This window comes from Bombina bombina, chromosome 7 (assembly GCF_027579735.1).
Source record: "Bombina bombina isolate aBomBom1 chromosome 7, aBomBom1.pri, whole genome shotgun sequence".
Lineage (NCBI taxonomy): Eukaryota > Metazoa > Chordata > Amphibia > Anura > Bombinatoridae > Bombina > Bombina bombina.
The window spans coordinates 520,807,110-520,827,752 of NC_069505.1; the positions used below are offsets into that span (position 1 = coordinate 520,807,110).

At 46.5% G+C, this 20,643-nt stretch overlaps 1 protein-coding gene across 2 annotated transcripts in view; it reads left to right on the forward strand.

Moving 5' to 3' along the window:
• Positions 1-20,643, forward strand: part of LTBP4 (latent transforming growth factor beta binding protein 4) — a 705,095-nt gene that overhangs the window by 216,507 nt on the left and 467,945 nt on the right. For both annotated transcript variants that reach the window (XM_053721790.1, XM_053721791.1), the window contains one exon: positions 1,739-1,861. In XM_053721790.1, coding sequence (XP_053577765.1) covers positions 1,739-1,861 — 123 coding nt within the window. The remainder of the gene's footprint in view (positions 1-1,738; positions 1,862-20,643) is intronic.

Consider the following 20,643-nt stretch of genomic DNA (forward strand, 5'->3'; position numbering starts at 1 on the left):
TTCTTCACATGTACAGAGCTTTACTAACCTCACAACTCTTTTCTTCACATGTACCAAGCTTTCCTAAAGCTCACAGGTCTCTTCTTCACATGTACAGAGCTTCCCTAAACCTCACAGGTCTCTTCTTCACATGTACAGAGCTTTCCTAACCTTACAGATCTCTTCTTCACATGTACAGAGCTTTCCCAACTTCACAGGTCTCTTCTTCACATGTACAGAGCTTAACCTCACAGCTCTTTTCTTCACATGTACCAAGCTTTCCTAAACCTCACAGATCTCTTCTTCACATGTACCAAGCTTTCCTAAACCTCACAGTTCTCTTCTTCACATGTACAGAGCTTTCCTAAACCTCACAGGTCTCTTCTTCACATGTACAGAGCTTCCCTAAACCTCACAGGTCTCTTCTTCACATGTACAGAGCTTTCCTAACCTTACAGATCTCTTCTTCACATGTACAGAGCTTTCCCAACTTCACAGGTCTCTTCTTCACATGTACAGAGCTTAACCTCACAGCTCTTTTCTTCACATGTACCAAGCTTTCCTAAACCTCACAGGTCTCTTCTTCACATGTACAGAGCTTTCCCAACCTCACAGGTCTCTTCTTCACATGTACAGAGCATGCCTAACCTTACAGGTCTCTTCTTCCCATGTACAGAGCTTTCCTAAACCTCTCAGGTCTCTTTTTCACATGTACAGAGCTTTCCTAAACCTCACAGGTCTCTTCTTCACATGTACAGAGCTTTCCTAACCTCACAGGTCTCTTCTTCACATGCACAGAGCTGTCCTAACCTCACAGGTCTCTTCTTCACATGTACAGAGCTTTCCCAACCTCACAGGTCTCTTCTTCACATGTACAGAGCTTTACTAACCTCACAACTCTTTTCTTCACATGTACCAAGCTTTCCTAAAGCTCACAGGTCTCTTCTTCACATGTACAGAGCTTCCCTAAACCTCACAGGTCTCTTCTTCACATGTACAGAGCTTTCCTAACCTTACAGATCTCTTCTTCACATGTACAGAGCTTTCCCAACTTCACAGGTCTCTTCTTCACATGTACAGAGCTTAACCTCACAGCTCTTTTCTTCACATGTACCAAGCTTTCCTAAACCTCACAGATCTCTTCTTCACATGTACCAAGCTTTCCTAAACCTCACAGTTCTCTTCTTCACATGTACAGAGCTTTCCTAAACCTCACAGGTCTCTTCTTCACATGTACAGAGCTTCCCTAAACCTCACAGGTCTCTTCTTCACATGTACAGAGCTTTCCTAACCTTACAGATCTCTTCTTCACATGTACAGAGCTTTCCCAACTTCACAGGTCTCTTCTTCACATGTACAGAGCTTAACCTCACAGCTCTTTTCTTCACATGTACCAAGCTTTCCTAAACCTCACAGGTCTCTTCTTCACATGTACAGAGCTTTCCCAACCTCACAGGTCTCTTCTTCACATGTACAGAGCATGCCTAACCTTACAGGTCTCTTCTTCCCATGTACAGAGCTTTCCTAAACCTCTCAGGTCTCTTTTTCACATGTACAGAGCTTTCCTAAACCTCACAGGTCTCTTCTTCACATGTACAGAGCTTTCCTAACCTCACAGGTCTCTTCTTCACATGTAAAAAGCTTCTCTGTCTGTGCATAATAGTTTCCAGCTCTATTGAATCCCCCTTATCTCTCATTCCTTATGATTCCATCATTTGCACAAATAAATACATTCTTTCTCACATTTACATTATTGCAGATATTGACGAATGTCAGGATTCTTCTCTGTGCAAGAATGGAGACTGCACAAACACCAGGGGAAGCTTCACCTGTGTGTGCAAAACAGGGTATCTATTGGACTCTTCACAAAGTACCTGCATATGTAAGTACAGCAGTTTACATTGCTAGACAGACACACACACATACTCCTTCTCTGTATTAGGTGGGCTCATTGAGAGTTCTTTGTCCTTGTTTTTGTGTATTGGGGAGGTCAGAGGGAAATATCCTGGTGTCTTTGTATTGGGGGAGGTAAGAAGTATGTGTCCTGGTGTCTATGTATCAGGAGGAGGTCTAAGGGGTATGTGTCCTAGTGTCTGTATAGTAGGAGAGGTGAGAGGTATGTGTTCTTGTGTCTGTGTATTGAGGGAGGTAAAAGGTATGTGTCCTGGTGTCTGTGTTTAGGTGGGTATGAGAGGTATGTGTCATGGTGTATGTGTATTAGGGTAGCTGAGATTTACATGTCCTGGTGTCTGTGTATTAGGGAAGTGAGAGGAATGTGTTCTAGTGTCTGTATATTAGGAGGACGTGAGCAGTATCTGTCCTGGTGTCTGTGTATTTGGGTAGGTGAGAGGTACATATCCTGGTGTCTGTGTATTAGGGGAAGTGAGAGGAATGTATCTTGGTGGCTGTATATTAAGAGGAAGTGAGTGAGTGGTATCTGTCCTGGTGTCTGTGTATTAGGAGGAGGTGAGCAGTATCTGTCCTGGTGTTGTGTATTAGGGTAGGTGAGAGGTACATATCCTGGTGTCTGTGTATTAGGGTAGGTGAGAGTTACATATACTGGTGTCTGTATATTAGGGTAGGCAGTGGCGTAGCATGGGTTGTCAGCGCCCAGGGCAAGGCAATTATTGCGCCCCCTAACCCATTAGCACTGACTGAGTCTCTTTCACCAGTACAGTAGGGATTGACTATAGAACCACACTGTATCGCCTCACTATAGTACCTCACTTTACCACCTCTGTATTGTACCTCACTGTACCACCTAACTATTGTACCTCACAGCCCCCCCCCCAATTCAGAATTCCTCAGTGCTCTGATTATGAAATAGTTGAAAATGTTATTACAAAAAGTATGTGAGAAAAGAAAAACACATATAAATAAAGAAGACAAGATGAACCTTGCATGTATAAATATATATTACCATCTTAAAGCTATAAAGTATGGGAGCCTGCACAATATAGAGTATGGGAATCTGCCCATATAGAGTATGGGAGTCTGCACAATATAGAGTATGTGAGTCTGCACAATATAAAGTATGGGAGTCTGCACAATATAGAGTATGGGAGTCTGCACAATATAGAGTATGGGAGTCTGCACAATATAGAGTATGGGAGTCTGCACAATATAGAGTATGGGAGTCTGCACAATATAGAGTATGGGAGTCTGCACAATATAGAGTATGGGAGTCTGCACAATATAGAGTATGGGAGTCTGCACAATATAGAGTATGGGAGTCTGCACAATATAGAGTATGGGAGTCTGCACAATATAGAGTATGGGAATCTGCACAATATAGAGTATGGGAGTCTGCACAATATAGAGTATGGGAATCTGCACAATATAGAGTATGTGAGTCTGCACAATATAAAGTATGGGAGTCTGCACAATATAGAGTATTGGAGTCTGCACAATATAGAGTATGGGAGTCTGCACAATATAGAGTATGGGAGTCTGCACAATATAGAGTATGGGAGTCTGCACAATATAGAGTATGGGAGTCTGCACAATATAGAGTATGGGAGTCTGCACAATATAGAGTATAGGAGTCTGCACAATATAGAGTTTGAGAGTTTGTACAATATAGAGTTTGGAAGTCTGCACAATATAGAGTTTAGGGGTCTGCACAACATAAAAGTTGGAAGTTTGCACAATATAGATTTTAGGAGTCTGTACAATATAGAGTTTTGGAGTCTGCACAATATAGAGTTTAGGAGTCTGCACAATATAAAGTTTGGGAGTCTGTACAATATAGAGTTTGGGAGTCTGCACAATATAGAGTTTGGGAGTCAATGCAATCTATTAATTATAAAATCTTCAAGATACGTCACAGATTATCAGGGAGAGAACAAAATTCCTAGGTTTTGTTGAGGTACAGACAAGTCGTAGGACTCTTTAGTCGTCTTTTAATTCTAACATTAACATTTCTGTTATTCCTACATGGAGCTCATACTCCATCTGTATACGCAAGCAAATAATTTGTACAACTGCTGTGCTGGTAATTTCCCAATCACGGTGCCTTGCACATAGTTCAGGGATCCCTGTATTTATTTGCTGCAGTCTGGGACGGTGGGCGTGCGTAGTTCATTTTCCTCTATTCATTCAGTCACGCGACCACAGCATCTACCTCCAGATATCCCACTCAGGCAGCAGGCTCCGCCTCCACAGACACTGTCACACTATTCCTGCACAGATAGGCTGAGCGCAACTTAAGCAAAGCCCCACACCCACTCATATAGCTAAATTTAAAGTTGCAGCTAGGCGCTGTGTACGAACCACTACTAAAGGCAGGCAGCGGAATTAAAAAAATATTCCCTCATGTGGCACTAGCCGCACCAGGCATTTTGCGCCCCTAAGAATTATGCGCCCTGGGGCAACCACCCCTGTAGCCCCCCTCCCCCCCCCACGCTATGCCACTGAGGGTAGGTTAGAGCTACATATACTGGTGTCTGTGTATTAGGGTAGGTGAGAGTTACATATACTGGTGTCTGTATATTAGGGGAAGTTAGAAGAATGAGTCCTTGTGACTGTATATTAGGAGGAGGTGAGTGGTATCTGTCCTGGTGTCTGTGTAGGTGAGAGTTACATATACTGGTGGCTGTATATTAGGGGAAGTTAGAAGAATGAGTCCTTGTGACTGTATATTAGGAGGAGGTGAGTGGTATCTGTCCTGGTGTCTGTGTAGGTGAGAGTTACATATACTGGTGGCTGTATATTAGGAGGAAGTGAGAGGTATCTGTCCTGCTATATGTGTATCAGGAGGTGAGCAGTATCTGTCCTGCTATATGTGTATCAGGAGGTGAGCAGTATCTGTCCTGGTATATGTGTATCAGGAGGTGAGCAGTATCTTTCCTGGTATATGTGTATCAGGAGGTGAGCAGTATCTGTCCTGCTAGATGTGTATCTGGAGGTGAGCAGTAAATGTCCTGGTATATGTGTATCAGGAGGTGAGCAGTATTTGTCCTGCTATATGTGTATCAGGAGGTGAGCAGTATCTGTCCTGCTATATGTGTATCAGGAGGTGAGCAGTATCTGTCCTGGTATATGTGTATCAGGAGGTGAGCAGTATCTTTCCTGGTATATGTGTATCAGGAGGTGAGCAGTATCTGTCCTGCTATATGTGTATCAGGAGGTGAGCAGTAAATGTCCTGGTATATGTGTATCAGGAGGTGAGCAGTATCTGTCCTGCTATATGTGTATCAGGAGGTGAGCAGTATCTGTCCTGCTATATGTGTATCAGGAGGTGAGCTGTATCTGTCCTGCTATATGTGTATCAGGAGGTGAGCAGTATCTGTCCTGCTATATGTGTATCAGGAGGTGAGCAGTATCTGTCCTGCTATATGTGTATCAGGAGGTGAGCAGTAAATGTCCTGGTATGTGTGTATCAGGAGGTGAGCAGTATCTGTCCTGGTATATGTGTATCAGGAGGTGAGCAGTATCTGTCCTGCTATATGTGTATCAGGAGGTGAGCAGTATCTGTCCTGCTATATGTGTATCAGGAGGTGAGCACTATCTGTCCTGCTATATGTGTATCAGGAGGTGAGCAGTATCTGTCCTGCTATATGTGTATCAGGAGGTGAGCAGTATCTGTCCTGCTATATGTGTATCAGGAGGTGAGCAGTATCTGTCCTGCTATATGTGTATCAGGAGGTGAGCAGTATCTGTCCTGGTATATGTGTATCAGGAGGTGAGCAGTATCTGTCCTGCTATATGTGTATCAGGAGGTGAGCAGTATCTGTCCTGCTATATGTGTATCAGGAGGTGAGCACTATCTGTCCTGCTATATGTGTATCAGGAGGTGAGCAGTATCTATCCTGCTATATGTGTATCAGGAGGTGAGCAGTATCTGTCCTGGTATGTGTGTATCAGGAGGTGAGCAGTATCTGTCCTGGTATGTGTGTATCAGGAGGTGAGCAGTATCTATCCTGCTATATGTGTATCAGGAGGTGAGCAGTATCTGTCCTGGTATGTGTGTATCAGGAGGTGAGCAGTATCTGTCCTGGTATGTGTGTATCAAGAGGTGAGCAGTATCTGTCCTGGTATGTGTGTATCAGGAGGTGAGCAGTATCTGTCCTGGTATGTGTGTATCAGGAGGTGAGCAGTAACTGTCTTGGTATGTGTGTATCAGGAGGTGAGCAGTATCTGTCCTGGTATGTGTGTATCAGGAGGTGAGCAGTATCGGTCCTGGTATGTGTGTATCAGGAGGTGAGCAGTATCTGTCCTGCTATTTGTGTATCAGGAGGTGAGCAGTATCTGTCCTGGTATATGTGTATCAGGAGGTGAGCAGTATCTGTCCTGCTATATGTGTATCAGGAGGTGAGCAGTATCTGTCCTGCTATATGTGTATCAGGAGGTGAGCAGTAAATGTCCTGGTATGTGTGTATCAGGAGGTGAGCAGTATCTGTCCTGGTATATGTGTATCAGGAGGTGAGCAGTATCTGTCCTGCTATATGTGTATCAGGAGGTGAGCAGTATCTGTCCTGCTATATGTGTATCAGGAGGTGAGCACTATCTGTCCTGCTATATGTGTATCAGGAGGTGAGCAGTATCTGTCCTGCTATATGTGTATCAGGAGGTGAGCAGTATCTGTCCTGCTATATGTGTATCAGGAGGTGAGCAGTATCTGTCCTGCTATATGTGTATCAGGAGGTGAGCAGTATCTGTCCTGGTATATGTGTATCAGGAGGTGAGCAGTATCTGTCCTGCTATATGTGTATTAGGAGGTGAGCAGTATCTGTCCTGCTATATGTGTATCAGGAGGTGAGCACTATCTGTCCTGCTATATGTGTATCAGGAGGTGAGCAGTATCTATCCTGCTATATGTGTATCAGGAGGTGAGCAGTATCTGTCCTGGTATGTGTGTATCAGGAGGTGAGCAGTATCTGTCCTGGTATGTGTGTATCAGGAGGTGAGCAGTATCTATCCTGCTATATGTGTATCAGGAGGTGAGCAGTATCTGTCCTGGTATGTGTGTATCAGGAGGTGAGCAGTATCTGTCCTGGTATGTGTGTATCAAGAGGTGAGCAGTATCTGTCCTGGTATGTGTGTATCAGGAGGTGAGCAGTATCTGTCCTGGTATGTGTGTATCAGGAGGTGAGCAGTAACTGTCTTGGTATGTGTGTATCAGGAGGTGAGCAGTATCTGTCCTGGTATGTGTGTATCAGGAGGTGAGCAGTATCGGTCCTGGTATGTGTGTATCAGGAGGTGAGCAGTATCTGTCCTGCTATTTGTGTATCAGGAGGTGAGCAGTATCTGTCCTGGTATATGTGTATCAGGAGGTGAGCAGTATCTGTCCTGGTATGTGTGTATTAGGAGGTGAGCAGTATCTGTCCTGCTATATGTGTATCAGGAGGTGAGCAGTATCTGTCCTGGTATATGTGTATCAGGAGGTGAGCAGTATCTGTCCTGGTATATGTGTATCAGGAGGTGAGCAGTATCTGTCCTGCTATATGTGTATCAGGAGGTGAGCAGTATCTGTCCTGGTATATGTGTATCAGGAGGTGAGCAGTATCTGTCCTGCTATATGTGTATCAAGAGGGGAGCAGTATCTGTCCTGGTATATGTGTATCAAGAGGTGAGCAGTATCTGTCCTGCTATATGTGTATCAGGAGGTGAGCAGTATCTGTCCTGCTATATGTGTATCAGGAGGTGAGCAGTATCTGTCCTGCTATATGTGTATCAGGAGGTGAGCAGTATCTGTCCTGGTATATGTGTATCAGGAGGTGAGCAGTATCTGTCCTGCTATATGTGTATCAGGAGGTGAGCAGTATCTGTCCTGGTATATGTGTATCAGGAGGTGAGCAGTATCTGTCCTGCTATATGTGTATCAGGAGGTGAGCAGCATCTGTCCTGGTATATTTGTATCAGGAGGTGAGCAGCATCTGTCCTGGTATATGTGTATCAGGAGGTGAGCAGTATCTGTCCTGCTATATGTGTATCAGGAGGTGAGCAGTATCTGTCCTGCTATATGTGTATCAGGAGGTGAGCAGTATCTGTCCTGCTATATGTGTATCAGGAGGTGAGCAGTATCTGTCCTGCTATATGTGTATCAGGAGGTGAGCAGTATCTCTCCTGCTATATGTGTTTCAGGAGGTGAGCAGTATCTGTCCTGCTATATGTGTATCAGGAGGTGAGCAGTATCTGTCCTGGTATGTGTGTATCAGGTGGTGAGCAGTATCTGTCCTGCTATATGTGTATCAGGAGGTGAGCAGTATCTGTCCTGGTATATGTGTATCAGGAGGTGAGCAGTATCTGTCCTGGTATGTGTGTATCAGGAGGTGAGCAGTATCTGTCCTGGTATGTGTGTATCAGGAGGTGAGCAGTATCTGTCCTGGTATGTGTGTATCAGGAGGTGAGCAGTATCTGTCCTGCTATTTGTGTATCAGCAGGTGAGCAGTATCTGTCCTGCTATATGTGTATCAGGGGGTGAGCAGTATCTGTCCTGCTATATGTGTATCAGGAGGTGAGCAGTATCTGTCCTGCTATATGTGTATCAGGAGGTGAGCAGTATCTCTCCTGCTATATGTGTTTCAGGAGGTGAGCAGTATCTGTCCTGCTATATGTGTATCAGGAGGTGAGCAGTATCTGTCCTGGTATGTGTGTATCAGGTGGTGAGCAGTATCTGTCCTGCTATATGTGTATCAGGAGGTGAGCAGTATCTGTCCTGGTATATGTGTATCAGGAGGTGAGCAGTATCTGTCCTGGTATGTGTGTATCAGGAGGTGAGCAGTATCTGTCCTGGTATGTGTGTATCAGGAGGTGAGCAGTATCTGTCCTGGTATGTGTGTATCAGGAGGTGAGCAGTATCTGTCCTGCTATTTGTGTATCAGCAGGTGAGCAGTATCTGTCCTGCTATATGTGTATCAGGAGGTGAGCAGTATCTGTCCTGGTATATGTGTATCAGGAGGTGAGCAGTATCTGTCCTGCTATATGTGTATCAAGAGGGGAGCAGTATCTGTCCTGGTATGTGTGTATCAGGAGGTGAGCAGTATCTGTCCTGCTATATGTGTATCAAGAGGTGAGCAGTATCTGTCCTGCTATATGTGTATCAGGAGGTGAGCAGTATCTGTCCTGCTATATGTGTATCAGGAGGTGAGCAGTATTTGTCCTGGTATATGTGTATCAGGAAGTGAGCAGTACCTGTCCTGGTATATGTGTATCAGGAGGTGAGCAGTATTTGTCCTGGTATATGTGTATCACGAGGTGAGCAGTATCTGTCCTGGTATATGTGTATCAGGAGGTGAGCAGTATTTGTCCTGGTATATGTGTATCAGGAGGTGAGCAGTATCTGTCCTGCTATATGTGTATCAGGAGGTGAGCAGTATCTGTCCTGCTATATGTGTATCAGGAGGTGAGCAGCATCTGTCCTGGTATATGTGTATCAGGAGGTGAGCAGCATCTGTCCTGGTATATGTGTATCAGGAGGTGAGCAGTATCTGTCCTGCTATATGTGTATCAGGAGGTGAGCAGTATCTGTCCTGCTATATGTGTATCAAGAGGTGAGCAGCATCTGTCCTGTTATATGTGTATCAGGAGGTGAGCAGCATCTGTCCTGGTATATGTGTATCAGGAGGTGAGCAGTATCTGTCCTGCTATATGTGTATCAGGAGGTGAGCAGTATCTTTCCTGCTATATGTGTATCAGGAGGTGAGCAGTATCTGTCCTGCTATATGTGTATCAGGAGGTGAGCAGTATCTGTCCTGCTATAAGTGTATCAGGAGGTGAGCAGTATCTGTCCTGCTATATGTGTATCAGGAGGTGAGCAGTATCTGTCCTGGTATATGTGTATCAGGAGGTGAGCAGTATCTGTCCTGATATATGTTTCAGGAGGTGAGCAGTATCTGTCCTGCTATATGTGTATCATGAGGTGAGCAGTATCTGTCCTGCTATATGTGTATCAGGAGGTGAGCAGTGTAGCAGAGAGGCAGTAGGATCTGTAATATATTTTGGGTAGGCAGAGACAAGCAAGTAACTACTCTTGGTAATTGTAGCAGAGAGGAAGTAGGATCTGTAATATCTTTTTGGTAAGCACAGACAAGCAAATAACTACTCTTGGTAATTGTAGCAGAGAGGTAGTAGGATCTGTAATATCTTTTGGGTAAGCAGAGACATGCAAGTAACTACTTTTGGTATTTGTAATAATAACCCCTTTCCACCAAGAACTAGAGCTAGACGACACATAGCTTGGGAGTCAACAACAACTTTTTCTTCAACAGAAAAAAAAAAACCACTTTTTAAAAACAGTCTCCCCTACAAGGGGTTTCCCAACTGAAACAGCAGGGAGTTTAAACAGTAACATACAGTTTAACATACATTTTAACCATTAGCCTAAATAACAATTCCTGCATAGTTCATAAGTGGCGAGGTTTGCCACAATGCTCCCCCAGAACCAAACCGGCATACCCAGTCTGATCCCAACGGATTGGCTTGGGGAGGTCCGGAGGAGTGTTCACAGATCAAGGTTCAAGTTCAGTTTGTCTGGACAACCCGTCGGCGTTGCCGTTTTGCTTCCCAGGTCGGTAATGGATTGTTAAGTCAAACGGCTGCAGCGCCAAACTCCAGCGCAACAGCCAGGCATGGTCTCCGGGTACCCTGTTCAGCCACACCAAGGGGTTGTGATCTGTGAGCAGGGAAAATTGTTGTCCATATAAATATGGATGAAGTTTCTTGAGGGCCCACACCGCAGCCAGGCATTCCTTTTCGATGGTGGTGTAGCTAACTTTTCGGGGTAACAGTTTCCTGCTTAGGTAGGCCACAGGATGCTTGCTGCCATCAGCCCCGACTTGGCTCAGCACGGCTCCCAATCCAAACATAGAAGCATCTGTATGGACGAGAAAGCGTTTAGTTGGATCCGGGGCAGCAAGGATAGGGGCATTTACCAGAGCGTTTTTCAGTTCTTGGAATGCTTGTTCACACTCTGGGCTCCAGGTAACAATCTTAGGAAGGTTTTTTACGGGTGAGGTCGGTGAGGGGTTTGGCTAGGGTACTATAATTAGGTACAAACTTCCTATAATAGCCTGCGGTACCTAGAAAGGCTAGCACTTGGGTCTTGGTACGGGGAGTGGGCCACTTGGCTACGGCCTCTACCTTGGCCGGTTCGGGCTTCTGCTGCCCGCTACCTACTCGGTGCCCTAGGTGCTGCACCTCTGCCATCCCTATATGACATTTGCTAGGCTTAAGGGTTAATCCTGCCTCCCTAATGCGATCTAGGATCGCCCCTATATGGTTCAATGCTCATCCCAGGAGCTGCTAAATATAGCTATGTCGTCTAAATAGGCGCATGCGTACTCTTGGGAGCCATCCAGTAGCCAATCTACACTTCGCTGGAAAGTAGCAGGAGCGTTCTTCATCCCGAATGGCATGACCTTGAATTGGTACAGGCCAAACGGGGTGACGAACGCTGATTTGGGGATGGCATCCTCGGCTAGTGGGATCTGCCAGTACCCCTTACACAGATCTATGGTGGTGAGGTACTGGCCTCGAGCCATTTTATCCAGGAGCTCATCTATCCGGGGCATAGGGTAGGCGTCAGAGACGGGTTTATCATTAAGTTTCCGGTAGTCTACGCAGAAGCGGGTCGTGCCGTACCGCTTCGGCACTAGAACTACCGGCGAGGCCCAGGGGCTGTCCGAGTGCTCAATCACTCCTAACTGTAGCATCTCGTCAATCTCCTTCCACATATGTTCTCTCACCGATTCTGGTATGCGGTAAGGAGGTTGACGCATGGGGAGGTGACCTGGGGTTTCTACCCTATGGGTGGCCAGTCGGGTATATCCAGGCACGTTGGAGAACGTGTCTCTCTTTTCCTGCAGTAGCTCTGCTATTTGAGCTCATTCCCGAGGACTTAACCGCTCACCCAATTGTACCTCTCCCAGACCTTTGTTCCGGTTCTTCATTCCTAGGAGGTCGGGAAGAGGTAAACTGTCTGCGTCGTCCGCGGCAGGGGCGCAAATAGCATTCACCTCCTCTGCGCGTTCATGGTACGGCTTCAACATATTTACATGGAGCATGCGTCTACCGCCTGCTCCAGTACATGGGCCGATCACATAGGTGGTGTCACAGATTTGTTCCACTACCTTGTATGGGCCCTGCCAGGAGGCCTGCAGTTTAGCATTTTTGACCGGTTTTAAGATTAGCACCTTCTGCCCAGTCTGAAAACTGCGGTCCCTGGCGCCCCTATCATACCAACGGCGCTGACGGGTTTGAGCCGCCTGAAGGTTGGAGCGGACGGTCCGAGTCAGGGCCTCCAGGCGCTCCCTAAACTCCAGCACGTATGGTACGATAGGAGTACCGTCACTAGTGACTTCCCACTCCCAATGCTCTCGGATTAAGTCTAGGGGACCCTGTACCCTCCTTCCGAATAATAATTCAAAGGGAGAGAACCCCGTGGACTCCTGGGGGGTAGAAACCGCTCCCAGTTCTTCTGGGTATCCATGAACGTGCGGAGCATCTGTTTCAGTGTTCCATTAAACCGTTCACAGAGCCCATTAGACTGGGGTCCGAAATAATCTCCCGGGGAAATCCCATGCGGGAGAAGATTCTGATGAGGGCATCCGCCACGGTCTCGGCATGAATATTAGCCAGAGCCACTGCCTCGGGATATCGGGTGGCATAATCCACGACCGTGAGTATATACCTCTTCCCCAAGGGGCTAGGCTTGGCTAGGGGGCCAATGAGGTCCACCGCCACTCGACTAAAAGGCTCCTCTATTATGGGGAGGGAGTGTAGCTTCGCCTTATGTAACGGTACTAACAGAATACCAAGGGTTAACACCAGGGAACACTGTCCTGCATAGGGAATCAGCAATTCACAACCCAGCCAGTTTTCAGGTTTAAAACAGAATGACTTTATTAAGGCTCATATGCCCAGTATTTATGCAGGTCAGACCCCCCAGAAGGGGGGTTGAAAGAATGTTGTACATTACTTTACTTAGGCAGATAACAACTTAAACACCAGACACGTTTGGCTCTTCTTATCACTTAGGCGTTTTCTCTCTGAAGGTGATCAAACAATGGAATTCTCCTCACTAACTAAATTATGGCTGGAGCCAGCAACTTGTATTTAGAAAATTAGCTTCTTAAAGCTAAAGACAGTTAACTCCTTCAGTCCTGACAGAAGGGTCTGTCACATCTACATAGCACACAATACATTCTATAGACAACCTTTCTTACATTATAGTCCTGAAGTGGCTAGGTCTGCCACAATGCTCCCCCAGAACCAAGCCGGCATACACAGTCTGATCCCAACGGATCGGCTTGGGGATGTCCGGGGAAGTACTCACAGATCACTTTTCAAGTTCAGTTTGTCTGGACAACCCGTCGGCGTTACCGTTTTGTTTCCCTGGGCGGTAATGGATTGTAAAGTCGAAGGGCTGCAGCGCCAAACTCCAGCGCAGCAGCCTGGCATTGTCCCCGGCCACACGGTTCAGCCACACCAACGGGTTGTGATCTGTGAGTAAGGAAAAAGGTTGTCCATACAGGTACGGCTGCAACTTTTTGAGGGCCCACACCACGGTTAAAATGTACCTCTTCCCGGAGGGACTGGGCTTTGGGTGGTCACAGGGTTAACATCAGCGGGACCCATGGGAGCTTAGGCAGAAACAAGGGGGGCCAAGTCATTTCCAAGGAGAACATCAGCAGGTAAGTCCTTCTTGACCCCCACATTCACAGGTCTAGCGCCCACTCCCCAATCCAAATGTACCCTGGCAACAGGTAAGCGGAACACAGTGCCCCCTGCTACCCTCACAGCCACAGTGTCTCCAGTGTGCTGTTTCTCAGACACCAAGTTCTCTTGAAGCAAGGTCATGGTAGCACCAGTATCCCGTAGACCACTGACCTCCTTCCCATTCACTTTAACCCGTTGCGGGTTATTCCGGTGGGCAGCTTGCACGGGGTCTGCTTTATGTAGGCTGCCCCAGCATTCAGGATTATGTTGGATTCCGCCGGCGGGTCTTCTCCAGGACTGTGCTTGATTCGCTGCGTTTAGGGGACACTCTGGTCTTTTGTGCCCTAGTTGCTTACATCCAAAGCACCGAATAGGTTGTGAGTAGCCCCGCAAATTGAATCGGCCTCTCTGAGGGTAGTTCGTGGCCGGAGGCCGTGTGGTATAGCGGTGCGCCGGGGGTTGGTAACTGGCAGCTGCTGGGGTGACTGGGGATCTGTACTCCACTCTAGCAGTGGGCAATCGGTATACTGCTCCCCCTGCCCCTCGTACTGCCACGGATCCGCCAGTGGGTGCTGTATCCGGCACCAAATGGGGAGCTATCAGGGTTAAAGTAGCTCCCGAATCCCAAAGTCCCTGGACCGACATCACCTCATGCAGAATTCCCAGGGGTTCCTCGGCTTGGGTGCTCAACACCTCATGAGCGGCTGGCTCCGTTTGGTAATGGTGAGCAGCCGCCCTTGGGGCCAGGTTCTGTCTGACCTGGTTCCAAGCTTGTCTGCTCCGATTTTGGGTGCACTCACGTGCCATATGTCCCCACTGCTTGCAGGTGTGGCATTGTATATTCGCCCGTCCGTTGTATCGTGAGGGGGGTGGTGGATTCCCTGGGGCTGGGCGAAAAGGTGCCGCTGTGGGGGTGTTAGGCTGTAGTCCATGGTGCCTCCTGGCATCAAAATGCTGGTCTGCTAATCTGGCTGCTTCGGTTAAGGTGAGGGGTTTTCGATCTCTCACCCATTCTTGGGCTTCTGGGGACAAGCCGTTAAAGAATTGCTCCAACAGCATCAGTTGTCGCAATTCTTCCATGGTGGTAGCTTGGCTGGCCTGTATCCACCCTTGAGATGCTTGATCCAGCTTGTGGGCCCACTCTGCATGTGAATCTCTTTCTGGCTTGCGCAGGCCTCTAAACTTGCGCCGGTATGCCTCTGGGGTAATGGCATATCTTTCCAAGATCGCTCTCTTCACTTTAGCGTAATCCTTGCTGTCCTCCCTGGGTACAGCGCGATACGCTTCCGCTGCCCTACCGGCTAGCTTGCCTGCTAGCACCGGCACCCATACGGACTGCTCCAAATCATGTAACTCGCACAGTCTCTCAAAATCCTGTAAATACCCATCAATCTCATCCTTCTCCTCACAAAACATTTTAAATGCATGGTATGGGATTTTGGCTCTTACTGGGTTGCTGAGTGCGTCCAAAATGGATTCTGCTCGGGAGGATGCATTCCGCGGACTGTGTGCCATCACGTACTCCTGCACATCTGCCATTACCACGGATAGCATATCCCGTGGTACAGGTTGGGGTAAAAATTCCAGCCTGGTCCTCATTTCCCTCTGGTATAGGGTCTCCTCCATGGCTGCTGGAGGCGTAGCGCTGCGAGCTCTGTCTCCCTCCATCAGCTCGGCAATTAATATAGCCTTGGGTTTGCTGCTGCCTATCTTTCCCCTGGCTTCTAGCAGTTCCTTTTACGTTTGTCTCTTTAGCTTAGAATAATCCATCTCCATTCACTTCGGTCCCTGGTACTCCTTCCATCTTAGTCAGTATTGTAGTAATCCCCCTCTTCCTGAGGTTACTGGCTTGTGTAGTTGCTCTTCTGGGCGATAAGGTTCATTCCGTCGCTTGCCACAAATTGTAACGGTACCAACAGGATACCAAGGGTTAACACCAGGGAACAATGTCCTGCATAGGGAATCAGCAATTCACAACCCAGCCAGTTTTCAGGTTTAAAACAGAATGACTTTATTAAGGCTCATATGCCCAGTATTTATGCAGGTCAGACCCCCCAGAAGGGGGGTTGAAAGAATGTTGTACATTACTTTACTTAGGCAGATAACAACTTAAACACCAGACACGTTTGGCTCTTCTTATCACTTAGGCGTTTTCTCTCTGAAGGTGATCAAACAATGGAATTCTCCTCACTAACTAAATTATGGCTGGAGCCAGCAACTTGTATTTAGAAAATTAGCTTCTTAAAGCTAAAGACAGTTAACTCCTTCAGTCCTGACAGAAGGGTCTGTCACATCTACATAGCACACAATACATTCTATAGACAACCTTTCTTACATTATAGTCCTGAAGTGGCTAGGTTTGCCACACCTTATATCGGTCTCCTCTTTTCCCTACTCGTTGGCAGGTGTCACACGTCTGGCAATACTGCCTAATATCTTTGGTGATCCCTGGCCAAAAGAAATTCTGAGTTAGGCGGTGCTTCGTCCGACTAACTCCTAGGTGGCCTGACAGCGGAATATCGTGGGCAACCCGTAGCAGTTCTCGTCTATACCTCTGAGGTACTATTAACTGCTGAACGGACAGGGGAATAGATCCAGCCACTATCTTCTCTGCATACCTGTACAGTAACCCCTTGTCCCAAACGTACCTCTCTCCTTCCAACCCGCCTGATTCTGGTCTACATTATCCCTATATACTTGCAACGAGGGGTCAGTGGCCACTTCGCTACCAAACTCTAGTGGAGGGGCCCAAGAGACATTAGGGGGGTGATTGCTTACCTGAGCCTCAGAGTGATCAGCCAGTGCGTTGGTGCGGGCCTGTTGTCGGGTAACCACGGGCAGTGCTGCTTGTGGGGAGGTTCGGGGTGCAAACGCTGAAGTCAGCACCCCTAAGTCGTTGCCCAAAATAACGTCTGCGGGCAAATATTGCATAAGGCCCACTTCTACGTTCCCCGACCCTGCTCCCCAATCCAAGTGTACTTTGGCCGTGGGAATCTTGTAAATGGCTCCCCCGGCCACCTGGACAGCTACACAGTCTCCGGTGAGTTGATTGGTGGAAACTAAATGTTGCCGGAGCAAGGTTATGGTGGCCCCAGAGTCACGCAGCCCTTGGACACGTCGGCCCTCTATATAGACCACCTGGCGGTGGCTTTGTAGGTTATCCGAAGCGGCCTGTACTGGGTTTACCTCGTGTAAGATGCCCAAGGGTTCCTCATGGAAGACTGCGGGTTGGGTCTATAGTCGGGGCTCGTTTTGGTAGCAGTGTACAGCTGCCCGGTTGTTTGACAAGTTGTTCTGGTTGTTCCAGGTGGATCGGTTCTTGTTCCTGGGACAGTCTCTCTGAATGTGCCCTTGTTGGTTACAAAGATGGTTACAAAGACGGATAGCTGATCGAGTCTGGTATCGGGGAGGGGGTGGGTAGATTCCCCCTCCAGGATGGGGTAGCAGAGGTGTGGGAGCTGCAGTGGGGGTTGGAGTGACCCCAATACTGGAGCGTTGCTGTGTTCGTTGAGCTCTCCGAGCATCTTGGTATTCGTCAGCCAAGGTCGCTGCGGTATGTACCGTGCATGGTTTTCGATCTCTCAGCCAGTTTTGCAATTCAGTGGACACCCCTTGGAAGAATTGCTCCATCAACAGGAGTTGTAAAAGGTCTTCCAACTGGGTGACTTGGGCTGCCTGCAACCAGCCTTTAGCGGCCCTGGTTAGCCGATGTGCCCACTCAGTGTGGGTATCTTTCTCCAGCTTCTTCAGGTCTCGGAACCGCTGTCGATATGCCTCCGGGGTAATAGCATACCTAGTCAGGATGGCCTGTTTGACCTTCTGGTAGTTCCTGCTGTCCTCATCTGGTATGGTGCGGTAGGCTTCAGCGGCCCGCCCGGATAACTTGCCAGCCAGTAGGGGAACTTGGTCAGCGGTACTAATATTATGCAGTTGGCATAATCGCTCAAAGTCCTGTAGGTACCCATCGATATCCTCCGTGTCGGTATGATCCTTGAATGCGTGGTAGGGTATCTTAGCTTTCCCTGTACCAGCACTGAAGTGTACTGGTAGCCCCTCTCCGGGTCTCGGGGGGGGGTTTGTCGGGTCACCATCAAGTACTCCTGTACGTCTGCTGATGTCCGTGTCAGGAGCTCCTCCGAATGGGGTAGCGGAAAAAAAGCCAACCGGGTCCGCATCTCTTTTTGGAATTGAATTCAGTTTCGTTGTTCGCCATGGGTACGGCCGTACCTTCTACCCGGTCTCCCTCCATGAGCTCTGCAATCAGCCTTGCTTTGGTTTTATTGCTGGCAATAATTCCTCTTTAGTCTGGTATAATCTGTCCCCATTCACCGTCTGTTCATATACATCACATGTCCTACGACTTGCTGTGCGGTTTGAATCCCGTCGCTTGCCACCAATTGTAGCAGAGAGGCAGTAGGATCTGTAATATATTTTGGGTAGGCAGAGACATGCAAGTAACTACTCTTGGTAATTGTAGCAGAGAGGCAGTAGGATCTGTAATATCTTTTTAGTAAGCACAGACAAACAAAATAACTACTCTTGGTAATTGTAGCAGAGAGGTAGTTGGATCTGTAATATTTTTTGGGTAAGCAGAGACAAGCAAGTAGAGAATATGAGAAAACAAAAGGAGGCGCCACAATGGTGTGAGTACGTCAGGTACCAATGCTCATGCACACATCAAGATGACACTTACTAGATGTCAGGCACTTGAGAAGTGCCACAAGTACAGGCTGGACTATTAAAAGCTGCCCAGCGAGCTCTCCTCACGAGCGGTAAACCAATACATTCAGAATGTGACAGGAACCAAACAGTCAGTTTCTTCCAGGGTAAAGTGCTTTCAAACTTTCACGCAACATCCAAATAGGATTGATAATTAAAAGAAAGTAGTGTGATGCCGTAGGGTAAAAACAAATATGCAGTTTATTATAACCCAATACACTACGCGTTTCCCGGTATTAACAACCGTTTCCTCAGGTGTATAGTTCTCAAACGACATCACAACTTATAAAACAAAACTCAGCGTCTACAGCTGATCAATGCGCCTGCGCGCTAGAAAAATGAGCCAATAGTAACCTCAGTCTAAGCCGGCAACCAACTGATAGGTTGAAAATAGAGGTGTGTGAACCCAGCCTCCTAATTTTAGATATGTGGCCAATAAGAGTATTTGCCCAATAGGAGTAGTTGAAAATCGGCATTAGACAGAGCTTTAAAAATATAAAAAGTATATAGAACTCGATGTTTAAAAACCAAAACAAAAAAACCTTGAATCAAATGACAACAGAGTTAACATATAAAGTGCAACTCTGTGAGTGGGATAATGTATATCGATACACTCATAGGGTCCCAACCTACAGTGGTAAATATATATATCCAAACATGCATGTTCTCGGCGGATAGCAAAACTTTTAATATATAAAAAAAATCCTCATAAAAGGAGACATAGTGTAGCTGAGCATGCACAAAAAAAATAAAACAATATATCTCATGTCGGGTAGTCTAACAAATAGTTATCATTATACACATATAGTGTGACAAAATATGATAGAATGGATGCATATCAAGTGCAACTCTGTGTTTAGTGTAATACATATCGGTACACTTAAAGGGTCCTAACCCACAGTCAAAAATGTACTAGGACAGAGTCACAGAGATGACATGAATAGTTACAGAAGTGGCAAATCTAAAAATGATAAATATGGGAAGTATAATACATGTATCAAATATAGGTACCACATGGTAAAGGATGATGTATAGCAAAATGTGCAAAAATGTAACAGTGTATCTCCTGTCTGGGGTTTAAACGCATAATAGACTAGACCAAAGGACTTAGGGAAAATATATCAATGTATAATGCAGGAAATAACATGATCAATATCCCAGTGAAAATAATGATTACAAAAACCCCCAAGGACCACATCAAATAGAGCCGGCTTAAAGGGATACTGTTGGCGCATAATCCTGTACAATAACAAAGTACATACATATAAATCTATTACTACATAGTTATACTAGGTGTTATTTCATATACAACTAACAAGAAATACCAACATATGCTATTGCAATAAACAAGTGACTTAATTGAAAGCAGCCATGTCTATATTTTCGTTAAGACCATGGGGTTTAAGTGTTTTTAATTTCCATATCCAGAAAGTCTCCCTTTGTCGTAAATGTATGAACCTATTCCTGCCCCATTTGGGTGGTATATATTCTAGTGGAAAAATACTAAAGGTATCAGTTTCTCCAAGCAAGTAACTACTCTTGGTAATTGTAATAATAACCCCTTTCCACCAAGAACTAGACGACACATAGCTTGGGAGTCAACAACAACTTTTTCTTCAACAGAAAAAAAAAAACAAAACATAATTTATGCTTACCTGATAAATTCCTTTCTCCTGTAGTGTAGTCAGTCCACGGGTCATCCATTACTTATGGGATTATATCTCCTCCCTAACAGGAAGTGCAAGAGGATCACCCAAGCAGAGCTGCTATATAGCTCCTCCCCTCTACGTCATACCCAGTCATTCGACCAAAACCAAACGAGAAAGGAGAAACTATAGGGTGCAGTGGTGACTGGAGTTTAATTTAAAATTTAGACCTGCCGTAAAAACAGGGCGGGCCGTGGACTGACTACACTACAGGAGAAAGGAATTTATCAGGTAAGCATAAATTATGTTTTCTCCTGTTAAGTGTAGTCAGTCCACGGGTCATCCATTACTTATGGGATACCAATACCAAAGCTAAAAGTACACGGATGACGGGAGGGACAGGCAGGACCCTTACACGGAAGGAACCACTGCCTGAAGAACCTTTCTCCCAAAAACAGCCTCCGAAGAAGCAAAAGTGTCAAATTTGTAAAATTTGGAAAAGGTGTGAAGTGAAGACCAAGTTGCAGCCTTGCAAATCTGTTCAACAGAGGCCTAATTTTTAAAGGCCCAAGTGGAAGCCACAGCTCTGGTAGAATGAGCTGTAATTCTTTCAGGAGGCTGCTGTCCAGCAGTCTCATAG